This window comes from Ranitomeya variabilis, chromosome 4, assembly GCF_051348905.1.
Source record: "Ranitomeya variabilis isolate aRanVar5 chromosome 4, aRanVar5.hap1, whole genome shotgun sequence".
NCBI lineage: Eukaryota > Metazoa > Chordata > Amphibia > Anura > Dendrobatidae > Ranitomeya > Ranitomeya variabilis.
Genome location: NC_135235.1, coordinates 759,713,044 through 759,733,997, shown reverse-complemented (window position 1 = coordinate 759,733,997; position 20,954 = coordinate 759,713,044). Strand labels below are relative to the sequence as shown.

At 45.2% G+C, this 20,954-nt stretch overlaps 1 protein-coding gene across 1 annotated transcript in view; it reads left to right on the top strand.

Moving 5' to 3' along the window:
* The first annotated feature begins 3,279 nt into the window (after positions 1 to 3,279).
* Positions 3,280 to 20,954, top strand: part of LOC143766888 (oocyte zinc finger protein XlCOF8.4-like) — a 35,214-nt gene continuing 17,539 nt past the window's right edge. The window contains exons 1-5 of the mRNA XM_077254890.1: positions 3,280 to 3,308; positions 7,617 to 7,766; positions 7,896 to 8,075; positions 8,150 to 8,273; positions 8,353 to 8,450. Of these exons, the coding sequence (XP_077111005.1) occupies positions 7,689 to 7,766; positions 7,896 to 8,075; positions 8,150 to 8,273; positions 8,353 to 8,450 (480 nt within the window). The 5' untranslated portion in view covers positions 3,280 to 3,308; positions 7,617 to 7,688. The remainder of the gene's footprint in view (positions 3,309 to 7,616; positions 7,767 to 7,895; positions 8,076 to 8,149; positions 8,274 to 8,352; positions 8,451 to 20,954) is intronic.

Here is a 20,954-nt window from a genome sequence, read left to right as displayed (position 1 = left end):
TTGGAAACATGTTGTACGAACAATGCCTGAAATTGTCGAACGCCCAATAAGGAACTCCAAGTGTAGTCCTGCATAGGACAAGCCTGTGGACAGGAAGCTGAAAGACAAAAAAAAAAAAAAGGTATTAAACATGAGTCCAAAGAAAACATGAAGAAGCACAAGTGTATAGTATCTTTACAAAGACATTATGTACAATATAAAAATGTACAGTTCCCATGGTTACTTTAATACAACATTACCAACAGTTTTGTTCATGTGCTTGGGCCATAATGTCTACCTAAACTGACATAAACCTACTAGAAGACAACACATAAAAAAATATCATCAACATACAGTATGTGAGAATGTTGAATACATACCGTAGGGTTAGGAGCAGACGCTCCTCAGCAGAGATGGCTTTTCTCATCCTTGTGTCCTGATAGGTGATCCCAGGACGTAAGATCTCCAACAAGATATCAAAAGTCCTGATGGTCATGCGACTATACAGGTAAAACTTGTCAGGATGTGACCTCAAAGCTGAATATAGCCTCTGAAAATGTCCTTTACTCTGGCGTTGGGTGAATAGAGGATGCACCCACAATCTTCGTCTCCTCCTTCGCGGATCAACATTGACCGGATATGGCTGTCCAAAGCGACGTGACAACACCCAGTGAAGTAACACCCGCTGAGTTGTGCTTAAATACACATGGTCAGACATGTTTGTAAGGTGAAAGCAACACAGCCAAAAGAAGCTCCAGAAAAAATACGGCAGATGGGAGGGTTCCACCTGTTGTAGAGGGCTTAAATAGTGTTGTTAATGATGATTTAAATGATTAGCAGGCCTGAAAACCATTAAATGTCCATTTTGTGATGCTGCGTGAAAAATACGCCATACGGATCACATATGGATTACACACGCAACAGCAAATGCGCAAAATACGCGACCACACCTAGGCAACGCATTAACTACGGAACTAGATTTCTGGGACATTTTGGCGTATTACATGCGTATTACGGACGTATAATACGTTCCGTATTGTCTTAAGCTGAGTGTGACTCCAGCCTTTCAGGTTACTTGGTTAAAAGCAATCAAGGAGGGCTTGGACCTTAACGGGGTCCATCTGAAACCCCAATGCAGGAGCCAAATGTCCTGAGAACTGGACCTGCTGTACCACAAATTGCCATTTCTCCAGGTTAGCAAATAAATAGTTGTCACGTAGACCCTGGAGAACCTGTCTGACATGCTCACCATGCTCCTCCAGAGTACGTGAGGAACTCAATATATCATCCAGGAAAATTACCACAAATCTACCAATCAGTAAGAAAAATATAATTAATGACATTTTCAAAGACTGCCGGAGCATTGGTTACCCCGAATGGCAGCATCAAATGTTCAATCTGCCCCTCAGGTGTATTGTGTGCGGTCTTCCATCTGTCACCATGGTGTATATGTATAAGGTTATATGCCCCTCTCACGTTAAGGGCTCTTTTCCACATGCGAGTCACATGTCCGTATCTCGCATGTGGAAACCAAGCTGTGGAGCCGGCACTCCAGAGCGGAGCGTGCGGCCGCATAGGAACACATGGAGCTGCACAGCTCCGCTCCAAAGTGCCGGCGCCAGAGCTTGGTTTCCACATGCGAGATACGGACGTGTGCCTCGCATGTGGAAATGAGCCCTAAGTCTGTAAAACCATTTATCTCCAGGTAATTGGCTAAACCGGTCAGGTGTAAGGGGTAAAGGATAGGGAAGGTGAGCTGTGATTTTATTACTCTCTCTGAAGTCCAAGCATGGACGCCGCCCTCCATCCTATTAACAAAACCCCCACAGCGACTGGAGAGGTGCATGGCCGTATATGACCCTTAGCCGGACACTGGAAGGGGGTAAATAAACGAGATTTCAGCATTTTTGCTCCTGGTGTGGAGGCGATAGCACAATCATATGCCGCCATATACTAGACGGTGATAATTCCCTCATGTGTGGGGAATACTACTCCCAGACTCCCATACTACCTCTTCATCTCGCCCCCTCTCTGTTGGTGTCCCCCAAGGCTCTGTCCTAGGACCCTTACTCTTCTCAATCTATACACTCGGCCTGGGACAACTCATAAGGTCCTATGGCTTCCAGTACCATCTATATGCCGATGACACTCAGATCTACCTCTCTGGCCCAGATGTCACCGCTCTGCTGTCCAGAATCCCAGAGTGTCTATCAGCCATATCCTCCTTCTTCTCCTCTCGCTTCCTCAAGCTCAATGTGGACAAATCTGAACTCATTATCTTTCCTACATCACACATATCTTCCCTACCTGATCTATCTATTAAAATAAATGAAATCACACTTTCACCTGTCCCCAAAATCTGCTGCCTCGGAGTAACCCTTGACTCTGCCCTGTCCTTCAAACTGCACATCCAAGCTCTCGCCACATCTTGTCGCTTCCAGCTCAAAAATATTTCCAGAATCCATCCTTTCCTCAACCCTCACTCTACCAAAATGCTCGTGCATGCCCTAATCATCTCCCGCCTCGACTACTGCAACATACTCCTCTGTGGCCTACCTTCTAACACTGACCTACAAAGCCATCCATAACCTTTCTCCTACGTATATTTCCACACTAATCTCTCAATATCTTCCCTCACGTAATCTCCGGTCCTCCCAAGACCTCCTTCTCCCCTCCACACTTATTCGTTCCTCACCCAATCGCCTCCAAGACTTCTCCAGAATATCACCCATCCTCTGGAATTCAGTGCCCCAACACATCCGGTTATCCACTTCTTTTGGATCCTTTAAAAGAAACCTGAAAACCCACCTCTTCAAAGAAGCTTACAGCCTGTAAAGACCACACGGCCACCTCAACACCATTGGAGCTACTGTAACCCCCGACCTACTGTCTCCTTCCCCATAATCCTGTAGAATGTAAGCCCGCAAGAGCAGGGTCCTCTTCCCTCTGTACCAGTCTGTCATTGTTAGTTTTGTTTACTGTAAGTGATATTTGTATTTTGATGTAACCCCTTCTCATGTACAGCACCATGGAATCAATGGTGCCATATAAATCAATAATAATAATAATAAAAATGTGTGGGGTCTATTTGTCTCCAGAGAAATCACACGTTACATTCCACACAGAACATTGTGTAGAAAAGGCGGCGCGAGGTGATTGTGCCAGTAGTGAGGGCGAATAATGGCGGGAATGTCACTGACTGAGGAGAAGTCTCCATGTAGCGTCTTCACTGCGGATCACGTGACCCCTGACTCCTCCCCTGTGACCTCATCACAGGTCCTGTGCGCACAGAGCAGCCATATCTGTGGAGTGCGGCTCTGCAGGTGGAGGTATGTGGAGATTCCCCAGTACTGAGCGCAGCCGGGGACATTAACCCCTTCTGCACGGAGGAGACTCTTTATAAGAACCATAACGTTGTTGTTCTGTTTCCTGTAATAGATACATATGAGCCAACTATGGAGGACAGGAAGTGAGGAGCGGAGTGTTCTCCTAGTACAGGGCCCCTTTCTTGGCCCCACACAGTGTAATGCCCCCATTATGCCCTGTAAGCAGGTTCTGCCCCACACCCAGCTGCCTCGGGCACTTTACCAGGAGCTGGTACCTCAGATTCTTCCCCGCACCCCTTTCCTTTGTTGGCGCCAAATCTGTTCTGCCTTTGGGGCTCCGGCCTTTATAATCTCAGTAACTGCGCCATCAAGGTCTCCTGACCAGGTGCACCCTCTAGACTCTTCCCTCCGGAAACCCTCCCTCTCCCCATTGGTGTCACATGGTCCCGTCTGGACGGCAGATAGCAGTCTGTACAAATGCAGCACAGCCCTGAGGAGGCTTTTTTATGACTCTCCTTATTACACCCCTTATGTAATATATATGATGGCGCTCACACAGTATAATGTTTCACAGTACTGGCATTTCTCGTAAAAAAGGTATTTTCACACAAACGCCATACCCCCCACACAGTATAATGTTCTCATAGTACCGCCATACCCCCACACACAGTATAATGTTCTCATAGTACCGCCATACCCCCACACACAGTATAATGTTCTCATAGTACCGCCATACACCCACACACAGTATAATGTTCTCATAGTACCGCCATACCCCCACACACAGTATAATGTTCTCATAGTACCGCCATACCCCCACACACAGTATAATGTTCTCATAGTACCGCCATACCCCCACACACAGTATAATGTTCTCATAGTACCGCCATACCCCCACACACAGTATAATGTTCTCATAGTACCGCCATACCCCCCACACAGTATACTGTTCTCATAGTAAGCAGATTATGTGCGGTTGGTACCCAGGGTGGAGGAGAGGAGACTCTCCTCCACGGACTGGGCACCATATAATTGTTAAAAAAAAAAGAATTAAAATAAAAAATAGTGATATACTCACCCTCTGATGACCCCCAAAGTGTTCCCGCCTCTCCGGTGCATGCTCTCTCTTCCATTCCTAAAGATGGTGTGGTTCAGGACCTGTGATGACGTCGCTGTTCTGTGATTGGTCGCGTGGCCGCTCATGTGACTCACGCGACCAATCACAAGCCTCCATCCCATAGTCCCGTGCCCATATACCCATCATACATCTGTTCATACATCATACATGCTCTCTGCTCCTTTCTGGGGGGCAGACAATGGCTGGAGCTTATGTTCCCAGGGATGCTAGATTTCTCCCACCCGGTCAGTGTCTGCTGAGGTGTTGTGGAGCGGGAAAACTGTTGCTCATAGCAACCAATCACAGCTCAGCTTCTTTTAAACAGCTCTGGTGAAATGAAAGATGCTTAGTGATTGGTTGCTATGTGGAATGAGCGTGGCTTGACACACACACATACATACATACACTCAGCTTTATATATAAGTGCAGCGCCCCAGAGTCCTGGTCGTTGCAGTACTGTGGCTCCGTCTCTAAGGGGGGCTATGGTACGTCTGATGGCACTAAAGGAATTCATCTGACCAGGTATCACATACACCAATACATTTCACAGTCTGGCCTCCAGGGGGAGCTAAGGGTACTATTCATTAGGCCACTCCTAACAGTCTGGTAAAACTGGGGGTTAGGCAGGAAGTTAGATCAGAAAGCTGACTGGGTTGGAACCAGGCAACACCTTGTGGCAGAGGGTGTTGTGGGGGAAGATTCGGTAGGTTCCCTGTCAGGGGTGGGATCCTGACAGAGGCCTGGCAACCAGAGAGAACGTTACGGGACCGCGCCTGCACGACATAGCGGCGGTACCCCAAGAAAGGACTAGAAGCGAGATTTATTGTGCTGAGTGAGAAACGAGATCAACGTAACTAGGAGAAACACCAGTAGGAGTCGTGCTGTTAGACCGAGGCAACATCATACTGAGGCGCAAATAACCGGTGGCCGGAACGGGGAGGAAGTATAGAACTCCAGGCAATACTTCAAACCTACGGCAGGACAGTCAGTTACAGGCAGGCTGTCTCACCCAAATCACCTACGAAGACATAGGGGGCAACCTTTGGAGAGGGGCGACTCTAGGGTCCCGGAAGAGCTTCGAGCCTACCCGTCATACGGGTGCGTCCTAACCATAGCATCAGGGAGGGACGGAGAAGAAGAACATCATCTAATCGAGTTGTGAGGGAACACGAGAAACAGACACAACAGTTGTGGGGACTATCCCGTAAGCACAGCAGGGGAGGACCACAACACACAAGCGCTAGAAGGTAGGCACAGATTTCCACCTGCAAAGGGAGCTCTGGAGGTGCCATCGGACCGGCCGGACTTGCGCAGCCTGGTTAACCGTATTCCGGACCGAGGACCCTGAAACCTACAGTAAAGAGGTAAAGAGACTGCAACCTGGTGTCCTCGTTATTTACTACGACCTACACTGCACCGCAGCATCACCACTATTAACCACCACCTTCATTGTGCGCCCCTCGGCAGGGTCACGGACCGGGTCTAGCCACCGTGACAACCCCAGAACAGAGGCCCGGTACCGGGTACCCCTTGGCCCTGCGGCGGTGGGGGCGCTACAATTCCAGCTGTTGCTGTCGGACCTGTGATTTCTATCTCCTCCACTGTGTACAGGATAATAGAGTATAATAAAGTAGTTATGGACGAGACGTAACTAACATTGTGCAGTGACTCTGCTTTCCATATAGTGATGGATATTTCTTGTTGATGAAACTATGATGTTTTTCACTTTAACCCTTTGTTAATCCCCTCTGATCAGTGCGACCATACAACATACAAGCCTCTGATGGCTCCGGTGATGCCCTGTACTACTGTAGTGCCGTGTATCATCACTGCGGTCAGTGTAATACTAACGGCCCCATACACATGAGATAAGAGTTGGCTGAACGGTTATTTGGCAGACGGCCATCTCTCCCGACTCCCCCATACACACAAATATTCCAGCTTTCCTGGGGTCTGTATGAGAGAGTCGCCTCCAGACTCCTCTAGTGGAGGATTATCTACAGGAAGAACAAGCGGATTATCCTCTGAAATTCAGGATGTCAGATCCTTCTCTGCCCTGACATCATCTGTCGGGAGGCCCCCAAATACATTATATAGTCGCCCAAACCCCCGAAATCAGTGATTTCATGGAACTTTAGTCTAATGTGTATGGGGGCGGTAAAAGGTAACTTATTGGACGCTGCCTCTGGCCCGGCCTAATAGACCTTCATACATTGCAGCCCAGACACCATTATTAGGCATGTAAGTATCGTAATAACTAGGCCGCCCCATACTATCGAGTACTTGGGGGCGGAGGGCATTCAGCCAAACTCTGTCACCTTCTTAGACGCCATGTTTGCTTTTCACAGCAGCAAGTGGATAAACTGCCAGGGTTTTTGTTGAAGCCTCATCTGTGCCGTCCCTGCGGTGCACATCTATGTTCTGGGGCACAAAAAGATTAATTTTTTTATAATAAATGTTTACCATGTTAAAAATTATAAAATGTGTCTTCTGCTTTTTTATGTTTTTTTTTTCTTTTTACAAGAATTGTTGGAGCCAATTTTCTTTAGAAACATTTCAATAGCTGTTTTTTTCTGGTGTTTTTCCTGTAATATCGGAAAGCCTAAGGCCAGAAATAAACCCCATAAATCACTGTACATGGAGACTTTGGGATCAGATCATTTCTGTCCGTGTTGATTGTGGAAACAAAAAAGCTTTTCTAAAAGCCTCAAACTTCTGTGTGTGAATCAGAGCTGAGATCTAACGTGACAGAAGATTCCAGTGCGGGGAAGACGGGAAACCTTCATATAGACGGCCGGCGGTGATGGAGTCAGTGACCGACTCTGGCCAAATATGTCTCTAGAGCCGTAGTAGAAGATGAAGATGTCGTCCTCACCATGAAGTAGTTGTTTCTCCTGTCGCGTGTAATGAATATCTCCTGCAGTATTGCTAATGCCGATTCCAGGGTCGGTAATGAGACGAGAATTAGCCTTATGGAAGATGAGTCTATGAGGAACGTATTCAGCTGCCGACTCTGAGGAAGAAACTGCTTGTTGTCTGTGGCCTAAATATATAGGTTTTATTAGTAGATGTAAAGAAGGAAACTAAATACTGTAAAATAATAAATCTCCTCATATGTTTCCCTTATTATCTCCAGTAATTGTATTATTACACAGGATTCTTATGATGTTACATCGGCTCATCTTCTCATTCAGGTCTCTACAATATCGGATCCTCCCAGTGAAGATCTTCTACAAAAGAGAATTTTCCTGATTTACCCATCAAAGATGGATATGGACAGAGACAAGATGGCGGAGAGGATATTACACCTCACCCTAGAGATCCTCTTCCGGCTTACTGGAGAGGTGAGAGATTCTGATGACGTCACATTACATCATTCTTATCTATGGGAATAACAGATGGACAGAACTGGAGAGGTGAGGACTCTGGAAATATCTGTAGTGAGATTTATTAATGTGTCTCTCCATTACCAGGATTACACGGTGGTGAAGAAGACCTCTAGTGATCGCTGTCAGGATCCTGTGTCTGAGGGATGGGGAAGACCCCTGAGCCCAATCACGGGGCCTCCACCTCACCCCCTGATCCATGAGGACATCAATGACCAGAAGATCCTAGAACTCATCTACAAGATGATTGAGCTGCTGACTGGAGAGGTGACACTGCTGGGACATTATACAGTAACACTATGAAGGGATCGGGGGGATGACGGTATCATTGTATGTGTCAGGTTCCTATAAGGTGTCAGGATGTCGCTGTCTATTTCTCGATGGAGGAGTGGGAGTATTTAGAAGGACACAGAGATCTGTGCAAGGACGTCATAATGGAGGTTCCCCAGCCCCTCACATCTCCAGGTAATAGGACTAAATACACACGGCCTATAATTATCTGTATATATAGAATTAATTCACTCCCTGTATGTGTTTCCTCCAGATCTATCCAGTAAGAGGACAACACCAGAGAGATGTCCCCGTCCTCTTCTTCCACAGGACTGTAAGCAAGAAGATCCCAGTGCTCCTCAGGACCATCAGGTAGATGGAGAGAAGGTGTCAGGAGATCTCCCCTATGATGTGTAGACGCCAGTGAAGGTCTTGTGCTCAGTCTTGTTTAATCCAAAAGTATTATATGTTTTATACTTAAAATCATGGTTTCACTTATATTCCATTGCACCTCCGGTTTCCATGTGTAAATTCTAAAAAGGATGATCCCTCTACACGGTGACATCCCTTCAAATTATTGTAGACAGTTATTAAGTCTCCTCTTAGGCTGGTTTCATATTTGCGGTTGTGTCCGCAGCGTTTCTGACGCATACATCCGCGTGCGTCTTGACTTCCTATCTTTAACATTGTAGACGCAAACGCATGCATTTTTTTGTGATGTGCGGCAGGACGCGGCTAACACACCAAGTTGGAATTTTTGAGGCGGCAAATTTCCATCAAATATGCACAGGCATGCGCATGCGGATGAATGCGTTAAAAAACCGCATTACTGTCTATGGGAACGCATGCGTACACATGTGCTTGCGTACTTCGGACACGCCCTCCTGGAAATATCAAACGCATGCGCAAAAACCCATGCAAACGCTGCGTTTTATTTGCCATCATGCGTAAGCTGATGCATATAAAAGCAGCGTTATCATGCGTTTGGCATGCATTTACGCACGGTACACTGCGGACACAACCGCAAATGTGAAACCAACCTTAGCCTTCCTTTTTACAAAACAAAACATAGTTAGTAAGGCCGAAAAAAGCCATTTGTCCATCCAGTCCGGCCTATATTCCGTCAGAATAGATCCCCAGATCTACGTCCTTCTAAAGAACCTAATAACTGTAAGATACAATATTGTTACGCTCAGGGAAGACATTCAGGCCTCTCTTGAACCCCTCCACTGAGTTCGCCATCACCACTTCCTCAGGCAAGGAATTCCAGATCCTCACTGCCATAACAGTAAAGAATCCTCTTCTATGTAGGTGGAAAAGCCTTTTCTCCTCCAGATGCAGAGAATGCCCCCTTGTCACAGTCACCTTCCTAGGTATAAACAGATCCTTGGAGAGATATTTGAATTGTCCCCTAATATACTTATACATGGTTATTACATCGACCCTCAGTCGTCTTTTTTCTAAACTAAATAATCCTAATTTTGCTAATCTCTCTGGGTATTGTAGTTCCCCATCCCCTTTATTAATTTTGTGGCCCCCCTTTGTACTCGCTCTAATTCCATTATATCCTTCCTGAGCACCAGTGCCCAAAACTGTACACAGTACTCCATGTGCGGTCTAACCAGGGATTTGTACAGAGGCAGTATAATGTTCTCATCATGTGTATCTCTTTTAATGCACCCATGATCCTGTTTGCCTTGGCAGCTGCTTTGGCACTGGCTGCTCCAGGTAAGTTTATCATTAACTAAGATCCCCAAGTCCTTTAACCATTCCACGTAGGACATACTTTGCATTCCGCTCACCATCCTGGTAGCTCTTCTCTGAACTTGCTCCCTGTTTTCAATAATTTTTTTTAAATGTGGTGCCCAGAACTGGACACAGTATTCCAGAAGAGATCTGACCAAGGAGGAGTAGACGAGAATAATAACTTGATGTGATTTAGACTCTATGCTTCTCTTAATGCCTTTCTGACCTCGGACAGGATAGCACGTCCGAGGTCAGATCCTCCGCTTTGATGGGGGCCCGTCAGTGAGCCCGCATCAAACCCGGGACATGTCAGCTGTTTTTTACAGCAGACATGTGCCTGAAATAGCGGCGGGTGGAATCGCGATCCATCCACCGCTATTAACTAGTTAAATGTAGATGTCAAACGCTGACAGCGGCATTTAACTCCTTCACCCCCAAGGGTGGTTTGCACGTTAATGACCAGGCCAATTTTTACAATTCTGACCACTGTCCCTTTATGAGGTTATAACTCTGGAACGCTTCAACGGATCCTGGTGATTCTGACACTGTTTTCTCGTGACATATTGTACTTCATGATAGTGGTAAAATTTCTTTGATATTACTTGTGTTTATTTGTGAAAAAAAACGGAAATTTGGCGAAAGTTTTGAAAATTTCGCAATTTTACAACTTTGAATTTTTATGCAATTAAATCACAGAGATATGTCACACAAAATACTTAATAAGTAACATTTCCCACATGTCTACTTTACATCAGCACAATTTTGAAACCAAAATTGTTTTTTGTTAGGGAGTTATAAGGGTTAAAAGTTGATCAGCAATTTCTCATTTTTACAACACCATTTTTTTTTTTAGGGACCACATATTATTTGAAGTCATTTTGAGTGGTCTATATGATAGAAAATAACCAAGTGTGACACCATTCTAAAAACTGCACCCCTCATGGTGCTCAAAACCACATTCAAGAAGTTTATTAACCCTTCAGGTGTTTCACAGGAATTTTTGGAATGTTTAAATAAAAATGAACATTTAACTTTTTTTCACAAAAAATGTACTTCAGCTCCAATTTGTTTTATTTTACCAATGGTAACAGGAGAAAATGGACCACAAAAGTTGTTGTACAATTTGTCCTGAGTACGCCGATACCCCATATGTGGGGGTAAACCACTGTTTGGGCGCATGACAGAGCTTGGAAGCGAAGGCGCGCCATTTGACTTTTCAATGCAAAATTGACTGGAATTGAGAAGGGACGCCATGTTGCGTTTGGAGAGCCCCTGATGTGCCTAAACATTGAAATTCCCCACAAGTGACACCATTTTGGAAAGTAGACCCCCCTAAGGAACTTATCTAGAGTTGTGGTGAGCACTTTGACCTACCAAGTGCTTCACAGAAGTTTATAATGCAGAACCGTAAAAATAAAAAATCATATTTTTTCACAAAAATTATCCTTTCGCCCCCAATTTTTTTATTTTCTCAAGGGTAAGAGAAGAAATTGGACCCCAAAAGTTGTTGTACAATTTGTCCTGAGTACGCTGATACCCCGTATGTGGGGGTAAACCACTGTTTGGGCGCATAGGAGAGCTCGGAAGGGAAGGAGCGCCGTTTGACTTTTCAATGCAAAATTGACAGGAATTGAGATGGGACGCCATGTTGCGTTTGGAGAGCCACTAATGTGCTTAAACATTGAATCCTCCACAAGTGACACCATTTTGGAAAGTAGACCCCCTAAGGAACTTATCTAGAGGTGTGGTGAGCACTTTGATCCACCAAGTGCTTCACAGAAGTTTATAATGCAGAGCCGTAAAAATAAAACATTTTTTCCCACAAAAATTATTTTTTAGCCCCCAGTTTTGTATTTTCTTGAGGGTAACAGGAGAAATTGGACCCCAAAAGTTGTTGTCCAATTTGTCCTGAGTACGTTGATACCCCATATGTGGGGGGGGGGGGGGGAGCCACTGTTTGGGCGCATGGGAGGGCTCGGAAAGGATGGAGCGCCATTTGGAATGCAGACTTGGATGGAATGGTCTGCAGGCATCACATTGCGTTTGCAGAGCCCCTAATGTACCTAAACAGTAGAAACCCCCCACAAGTGACACCATTTTGGAAAGTAGACCCCCTAAGGAACTCATCTAGATGTGTTGTGAGAGATTTGAACCCCCAAGTGTTTCACTACAGTTTATAACGCAGAGCCGTGAAAATAAAAAATATTTTTTTTCCACAAAAATTATTTTTTAGCCCCCAGTTTAGTATTTTTCCAAGGGTAACAGGAGAAATTGGACCCTAAGTATTGTTGTCCAATTTGTCCTGAGTACGCTGATACCTGATATGTGGGGGGGAACCACCGTTTGAGCGCATGGCAGAGCTCGGAAGGGAAGGAGCGCCATTTGGAAAGCAGACTTAGATGGATTGGTCTGCAGGCGTCACATTGCGTTTGCAGAGCCCCTAATGTACCTAAACAGCAGAAACCCCCCACAAGTGACCCAATATTGGAAACTAGACCCCCCAAGGAACTTATCTAGTTGTGTTGTGAGAACTTTGAACCCCCAAGTGTTTGACTACAGTTTATAACGCAGAGCCGTGAAAATAAATTTAAAAAAATTTCCCCAAAAAATTATTTTTTAGCCCGCAGTTTTGTATTTTCCCAAGGGTAACAGGAGAAATTGGACCGCAAAAGTTGTTCTGCAATGTGTCCTGAGTACGCTGATACCCCATATATTGGGGTAAACCCCTGTTTGGGCGCACGGGAGAGCTCGGAAGGGAAGGAGCACTGTTTTACTTTTTCAACGCAGAATTGGCTGGAATTGAGATCGGACGCCATGTCGCGTTTGGAGAGCCCCTGATGTGCCTAAACAGTGGAAACCCCCCAATTATAACTGAAACCCTAATCCAAACACATCCCTAACCCTAATCCCAACGGTAACCCTAACCACACCTCTAACCCAGACACACCCCTAACCCTAATCCCAACCCTATTCCCAACCGTAAATGTAATCCAAACCCTAACCCTAACTTTAGCCCCAACCCTAACTGTAGCCTTAACCCTAGCCCCAACCCTAACCCTAGCCCTAACCCTAATCCTAATGGGAAAATGGAAAAAAATACATTTTTTAAATTTTTTATTTTTTCCCTAACTAAGGGGGTGATGAAGGGAGAGTTTGATTTACTTTTATAGCGGGTTTTTTAGCGGATTTTTATGATTGGCAGCCGTCACACACTGAAAGACGCTTTTTATTGCAAAAAATATTTTTTGCGTTACCACATTTTGAGACCTATAATTTTTCCATATTTTGGTCCACAGAGCCATGTGAGGTCTTGTTTTTTGCGTGACGAGTTGACGTTTTTATTGGTAACATGTTCGGGCACGGGAGATTTTTTGATCGCTTTTTATTCCGATTTATGTGAGGCAGAATGACCAAATACCAGCTATTCATGAATTTCTTTTGGGGGAGGCGTTTATACCATTCCGCGTTTGGTAAAATTGATAAAGCAGTTTTATTCTTCGGGTCAGTACGATTACAGCGACACCTCATTTATATAATTTTTTTATGTTTTGGCGCTTTTATATGATAAAAACTATTTTATAGAAAAAATAATTATTTTTGCATCGCTTTATTCTGAGGACTATAACTTTTTTATTTTTTCTTTGATGATGCTGTATTGCGGCTCGTTTTTTGCGGGACAAGATGACATTTTCAGCGGTACCATGGATATTTATATCCCTCTTTTTGATCGCATGTTATTCCACTTTTTGTTTGGTGGTATGAGAATAAAGCTTTGTTTTTTGCCTCGTTTTTTTTTTTTTTCCCTACGGTGTTCACTGAAGGGGTTAACTAGTGATATAGTTTTATAGGTCAGGTCGTTACAGACGTGGCAACACTAAATATGTGTACTTTTATTGTTTGATTTTTTTTATTTAGATAAAGAAATGTTTTTATGGGAATATTTTTTTTTTTTTCTTTATTTAGGATTTTTGTTTCTATTTTTTTTTACACATGTGGAAATTTTTTTTAAACTTTTTTACTTTGTCCCAGGGGGGGACATCACTGATCTGACAGTTTGCACAGCACTGTCAGATCACCGATCTGAGTTCCAGCGCTGCAGGCTTACCAAGCGCCTGCTCTGAGCAGGCACTCGGTAAGCCACCTCCTTCCCTGCAGGACCCGGATGCCGCGGCCATTTTGGATCCGGGGCCTGCAGGGAGGAGAGGTAAGAGACCCTCGCAGCAACGCGATCACATTGCGCTGCTCCGGGGGTCTCAGGGAAGCCCGCAGGGAGCCTCCTCCCTGCGCGATGCTTCCCTGTACCGCCGGCACACCGCAATCATGTTTGATCGCGGTGTGCCGGGGGTTAATGTGCCGGGGGCGGTCCGTGACCGCTCCTGGCATATAGTGCCGGATGTCAGCTGCGATAGGCAGCTGACACCCGGCGGCGATCGGCCGCGCTCCCCCCGTGAGCGCTGCCGATCGTGCTGGACGTACTATTCCATCCTTGGGAATTAGGGCCCACCCCACCTCGACGGGATAGTATGTCCAATGGCAGAAAGGGGTTAACTAGCGCTTCCAACCATCGGGCCAGAAATAAGCGCATCTCTGACCCCGTCACATAATCGGGGGTAAGTGATGCATTGGCATGACAACCAGAGGTCTATTGAAGACCTCTATGGTTGTTGATGCCGGATTGCTGTGAGCACCGCCCTGTGGTCGGCGCTCATAGCAATGCAGAAATTCAGCTACATAGAAGCGATCTGAGCATCGCTCCTATGTAGCAGAGCCGATCGAGTTGTGGCAGCTTTTAGCCTCCCATGGAGACTATTAAAGCATAGCAAAAGTTTTAAAAAAATGGTTTAAAAAATATGAAAAAATATAAAAGTTTAAATCACCCCCCTTTCGCCCCAATCAAATAAAACAATAAAAAAATCAAACCTACACATATTTGGTATCGCTGCATTCAGAATCGCCCGATCTATCAATAAAAAAAAAGCATTAACCTGATCGCTAAAAAAATTAAAAACGACAGAATTACGTTTTTTTGGTCGCCACAACATTTAATTAAAATGCAATAACGAGTGATCAAAAGAATATATCTGCACCAAAATGGTATAATTAAAAATATCAGCTCAGCACACAAAAAATAAGCCCTCACCCGACCCCAGATCATGAAAAATAGAGACGCTACGGGTATCGGAAAATGGCGCAATTTTTTTTTTTTTTACCAAAGTTTGGAAATTTTTTTACCACTTAGGTAAAAAATAACCTAGACATGTTTGGTGTCTATGAACTCGTAATGATCTGGAGAATCATAATATCAGGTCAGATTTAGCATTTACTGAACCTAGCAAAAAAGCCAAACAAAAAACAAGTGTGGGATTGCACTTTTGTTTAACAATGTCACTGCACTTGGAATTTTTTTCCTGTTTTTTCTAGTACACCACATGCTAAAACCAATGATGTCGTTCAAAAGTACAACTCGTCCTGCAAAAAATAAGCCCTCACATGGCCATACCGACAGAAAAATAAAAAATGTTATCGTTCTGGGAAGGAAGGGAGCGAAAAGAGAATGCAAAAAGCTGGAAAAAGGAAGGGGTTAATACATCACAGAACTTGTGTAATGAGGACGGTGGAGATGGCAGGATTAGAGCTTGTTAGGGCACATGAAACGTGTGCGTTCTAGTTGTCTGCCGCCAAATTATATATTGGAGGTTTACGGCCGGAGAAATCACAGCACATGGACAATGAGTCGTGTCTCAAATGAATCCAATAATTTATAGGAAAACTAAGGGGCTTCACCGCACATTTCCTCATTGCCTTATCGCATTATTATTGCTAGTCTTTGCTGACGTCTGTCGCCCACATGTCTTTATCTACTCTATTTTTCGGATTATAAAATGCTCCGGATTATAAGATGCACCACAAATTTTAGGAGACTTCTGGTAAAGGGGATACTAACTGGAATGGTTTAATAGAAACTAAAACAAAAAAGTAAGAAGGGATTTGTTTTATGTAAAGCAAAGAAAAAGTGAAAAAGAATTTTCTAAAAAAAAATGGACTCCAAGAAGATGGCTATTAAAGATAAAAATCATCCTGTTAAAAACAAGTTACAACACAAGATGATCTAGTCAAGGGCCGACGGACTTAAAGCCATTTTGGGGGAGGATATTAGAACAACTTCTATTAATACATTTACTTACAAAGAAGCGTGTGCTATACCAAAACAACTGTAATAATAAACATTGGACGAATAAAATAATTTCATCCACACCTGGGATAACCCAGTCTAATGCCTTAGGAAAAAATCAGAATAATGAAATCAGCATGGATAGGAATAAAAAAAAGAGAGAAAATCAGCAATGAAAGCAGCCAAAAAAAAAGAGAGGTTATTAACAAGGAAAAGAGCAAAGAAGGAGAGGAAATCAGTACCAGCCAGTTTGAATTTCCCTCTGAAAACTCCCTACTGAGCCTCGCGGGACCCAAGAAACATCGCGTCCCCGAGAAGATAATCTAGAAACCTCCCTACTGTGCAGACAATTCACTATACATGAGACCTCCAGCTCCCCAAACCTTCTCACTATGGCAATGAAGGCACCATCACCAGCAAACTCTAATATTTCTTTTTTTAGAGCTGGTGGTAAAACGCCCCCCACTAACAGAGATATCATTACCGAGTATCAAGAATGGTTCACAAATAGCAGCAACGCTAACGACCCAAGGAGGGGAAATGAATACGATCCTAAAATATTTCCCCCAAACCTCCACAAAATCATTAAAACGAAACGGTGGCCCAGAGGAGAAAGAAAAAGCTCAGAAGGCAAGGTGCGCCAAATTACCGTATATACTCGAGTATAAGCCGACCAGAGTATAAGCCGACCCCCCTAATTTTTCCACAAAAAACTGGGAAAACTTAATGACTCGAGTATAAGCCTAGGGTGGGAAATGCAGCAGCTACTGGTAAATTTCAAGAGTAAAAATAGATACCAATAAAAGTAAAATTAATTGAGACATCAGTAGGTTAAGTGTTTTTAAATATCCATATTGAATCAGGAGCCCCATATAATGCTCCATACAGTTCATGATGGGACCCATAAGATGCTCCATACAAAATACGCCCCATATAATGCTCTATACAGTTCATTATGGCCCCATAAGATGCTCCATATTAAAATATGCCCCATATAATGCTGCACAAATGTTGATTATGGCCCCATAAGATGCTCCATACAGACATTTGCCCCATATAAGGCTCCACAAATGTGGATTATGGCCCCATAATATGCTCCATACAGATATTTGCCCCCATATCATGCTGCACATGGCCCCATATAATGCTGCACATAGCCCCATACAGATGCCCCATACAGATATTTGCCCCATATAATGCTGCACATGGCCACAGAGATGCTCCATGCAGATATTTGCCCCATATAATGCTGCACATGGCCACATACAGATATTTGCCCCATATAATGCTGCACATGGCCACATACAGATGCTCCATACAGATATTTGCCCCATATAATGCTGCACATGGCCACATACAGATATTTGCCCCATATAATGCTGCACATAACCCCATAAGATGCTCCATACAGATATTTGCCCCTGTATATACACTGCACATGGCCCCATAAGATGCCCCATACAGGTATTTGCCCCCATATATACACTGCACATGGCCCCATAAGATGCTCCATGTAGGTATTTGCCCCATATATACACTGCACATGGCACCATAAGATGCCCCATACAGATAATTGCCCCATATATACACTGCACATGGCCCCATAAGATGCCCCATACAGATAATTGCCCCATATATACACTGCACATGGCCCCATAAGATGCTCCATACAGGTATTTGCCCCATATGCTGTTGCTGCGATTAAAAAAATTACATACTCACCTCTCAGGGGCCCGGCACTTGCTATAGTCACCTGGTCCCCGTTCCACCACTGACCGCCGCTGTCTTCCCATCCTCTGCACCGACGATCAGGCAGAGGGCGGCGCGCACTAATCGCGTCACTGCGCCCTCTGACCTGAGCGTCACAGAGGACGCAGAAGACACAGCGGCGCCAAAGGTGGAACGAGGATCAGGTGACTATCGCGCACTGCCCCCCGTCATACTTACCTGCTCCTGACGCCGTCGCTGCACGTCTGTTCCCCGGCGCCGCATGTTCTTCCTGTAGTGAGCGGTCACCGTTACCGCTCATTACAGTAATGAATATGCGGCTCCACCCCTATGGGAGGTGGAGCCGCATATTCATTACTGTAATGAGCGGTACTATGTGACCGCTCACTGCAGGAAGAAACTGCAGCACCGGGAAGCAGGGACCGCGCCAGGAGTAAATGAGTATGATTAGACAGCCCCCACTCCCCCTCCCCTGCCGACCCCTGGGTATGACTCAAGTATAAGCCGAGAGGGGGACTTTCAGCCCAAAAAAGTGGTTGTCAAAAATGGAGGGACTCTACGCCGTTTTTTTTAAATTTATTTAAAGAATTCATTTTTTAAAACAAACAGCGTGGGGACCCTCTATTCTTGATAACCAACCTTGCTGAAGATGACAGCTGAGGGTTGCAGCCCCCCAGCTGTGAGTTTTGCCTGGCTGGTTATAGAAAATACCAGGGAACCCACGCCATTTTTTTCATTTAATTATTTATAGCGCAGGCGCTCCTGCTGTTATTAGCAGCAGCAGGGGTAGGCTGATTGGAATAATAGTCCCATCAGCCGCCGCCTGCTGACTCTTTTATCACTTAAATATAACTCATCATTCTTCCCTGCTTGCGCCGATCGCTGGCAGAGCAGGGGCGAATGATGAGAGCCGTGTTCAGCACCCGGCGCCGGGTAACAGCGCTTACTGTACTGCTTCTTCCCTGGCGCCCGTCATTGTGGTACTGATGTGGCTCACACATGCCACACGTGTGCCGCAAGTATTACACACATGGACACTGACATCTCCGGTACCGGAAATATCAGGACGTGTCAAGAGGCATCATAGCGGGTTTTTATGTTTAGCTGCTGTCACTCACTACAAGACGCTTTTTATTACAAAAAATAGTTCCATATTGTGGCCCACAGTCATGTGAGATCTTGTTTTTTGCAGGATGAGTTGACATTTTTATCGGTACCATTTTCGGGCACATGACATTTTTTGATCGCTTTCTATTCCGATTTTTGGGAGGCAGTGTTAGGGCACACGAGATGCGTGTGTTGTCATCTTGCAGCCAAATTGTATCTTGGAGGTTTACGGCCGGAGAAAACACAGGACAACAGCGAGTCGTGTCTCAAATGATTTCTGGCTCTATTAGTCGAGATGCACAGTATCTATAGAGAGAATCGTTGCTTACTAATTACTGCTAGTCATCGCCCACATGTCTTTATCATTTATAATGATGGTTATCACTCTAATGGCTATTGCTGGGTCAAGCTGACATCTGTCTTGTACGTATAATATTGATCTTTGGTTTATGAGGGGAGAAATATCCCCCGGCACACAGAGTCCACTGAATGTCTTACCCAACCTCCTAGAGGTGAGTACTTCATTTGGTACATATTTAGCCAAGCGTCCATTTTGTATATGTTCATAACAGGGCCGGACTGGCCATCGGGCATTTCTGGCAAATGCCAGAAGGGCCGGTCCCTGTAGTGGGCCGCTCGATCTGTTGCCCCCTTCATGCTGTCAGCCGGCGTTCTGTTTTCTCCTGCCAGCGCACTTGGCAGCATCAGCTTGCCTTGTGCACAGGATCGCGCTGCACTTCTAAAATCACTGCGGCCGCCACGCAGTAGACAGGATGAAGTTGATGGTCTGAACACCAGCGGCAGCTGTCATGGTAACATAGACACAGGGCAGGGGGAGAGGCGCGCTCTGCTCTTCTGTGCTGCTGGGATGGGACCCTGCCACTTACGGCAGCCGGGGGTCAGGAGTCAGGACATCAGAAGCCCACTTCCTCCTGTCCAGCCAGGCGGCAGGGACAGAAAGGATTTACGAGCTGCTGATAACTTTTCCCTGAGTGCATGGAGCTGAAGCACAGAAAGCCCGGAGTTGTACCTGGAACTAGCTAAGAGGCAAGCACTAATAGAATTAAGAAAAAAAGCTGTGTCTACTCTTCTTTCACGGCACTAGGTAAAAAAAACACCACTCCTGTGGTGAACTATACTCCCAGCATGCCATAGGAGCTGCTGTACATGCTGGGAGTTATAGTTCTCAAAAGCAGGGAAAAGGCTATGTGCACACGTAGTTTTGATGGCTGCGGATTTTTCCACAGCGGATTTCAGATGAAATCTGCAGGTAAAAGGCACTGCGTTTTACCTGCAGATTTACAGCGAACTTACCGCAGATTTTGTGCGGATTCCACCTGCGGTAAACCGCAGCAGATTCCGCACAAAGCGTTGACATGCTGTGGAATGTAACCTGCAGCGTTTCCGCGCGTTTTTTTCTGCAGCATAGGCACAGCGGATTGCGTTTTCCATAAGTTTACATTGTACTGTAAACGCATGGAAACCTGCTGCAGATCCGCAGCAAAATCCACAACGTGTGCACATAGCCTAATAGTCAACCATGGGACATAGATGGCACCTGTGGGATCTTAAAGGAAATCTGATGGCTGAGGGTATGTTTCCACTTGGCGTATTTGTTGTGGAGTTGATGCAGTGTCCTATCCGTAGCAGCCAGATGTTACAGCATAGTGGATGGGTTTATGAAATCCCATCTCCACTAAGCGTGCACTGACACCTCCACAACATCATCCCAGGTCCTTCGCACACAGCATCCCTGGGAACGGAAGGCGCCGCGTGCACTGTTGAGAGGCGGGAGGACTCCGGGGGACGCCGGAAGGTAAGTATATCAATATTTTTTATTTTAATTCTTTTTTTTTTTTTTACAGGGATATGGTGCTCAGTCCATGGGGGAGAGTCTCCTCTCCTCCACCCTGGGTACCAACCGCACATGATCCGCTTACTTCCCGTGTGGTGTGCACAGCCCCTTGCGGAAAGTAAGAGGATCAATGCACTCCTAGGTGTGCAGAATCCCCGCGATTCCGCAAAATAATGAACATGCTGCGTTTTTTTCCGAAATGCTTTTCCGCTCTGGAAAAAAAACGCAGCTTGCTCACAAAAATTGCGGAATGCATTCTAATTAATAG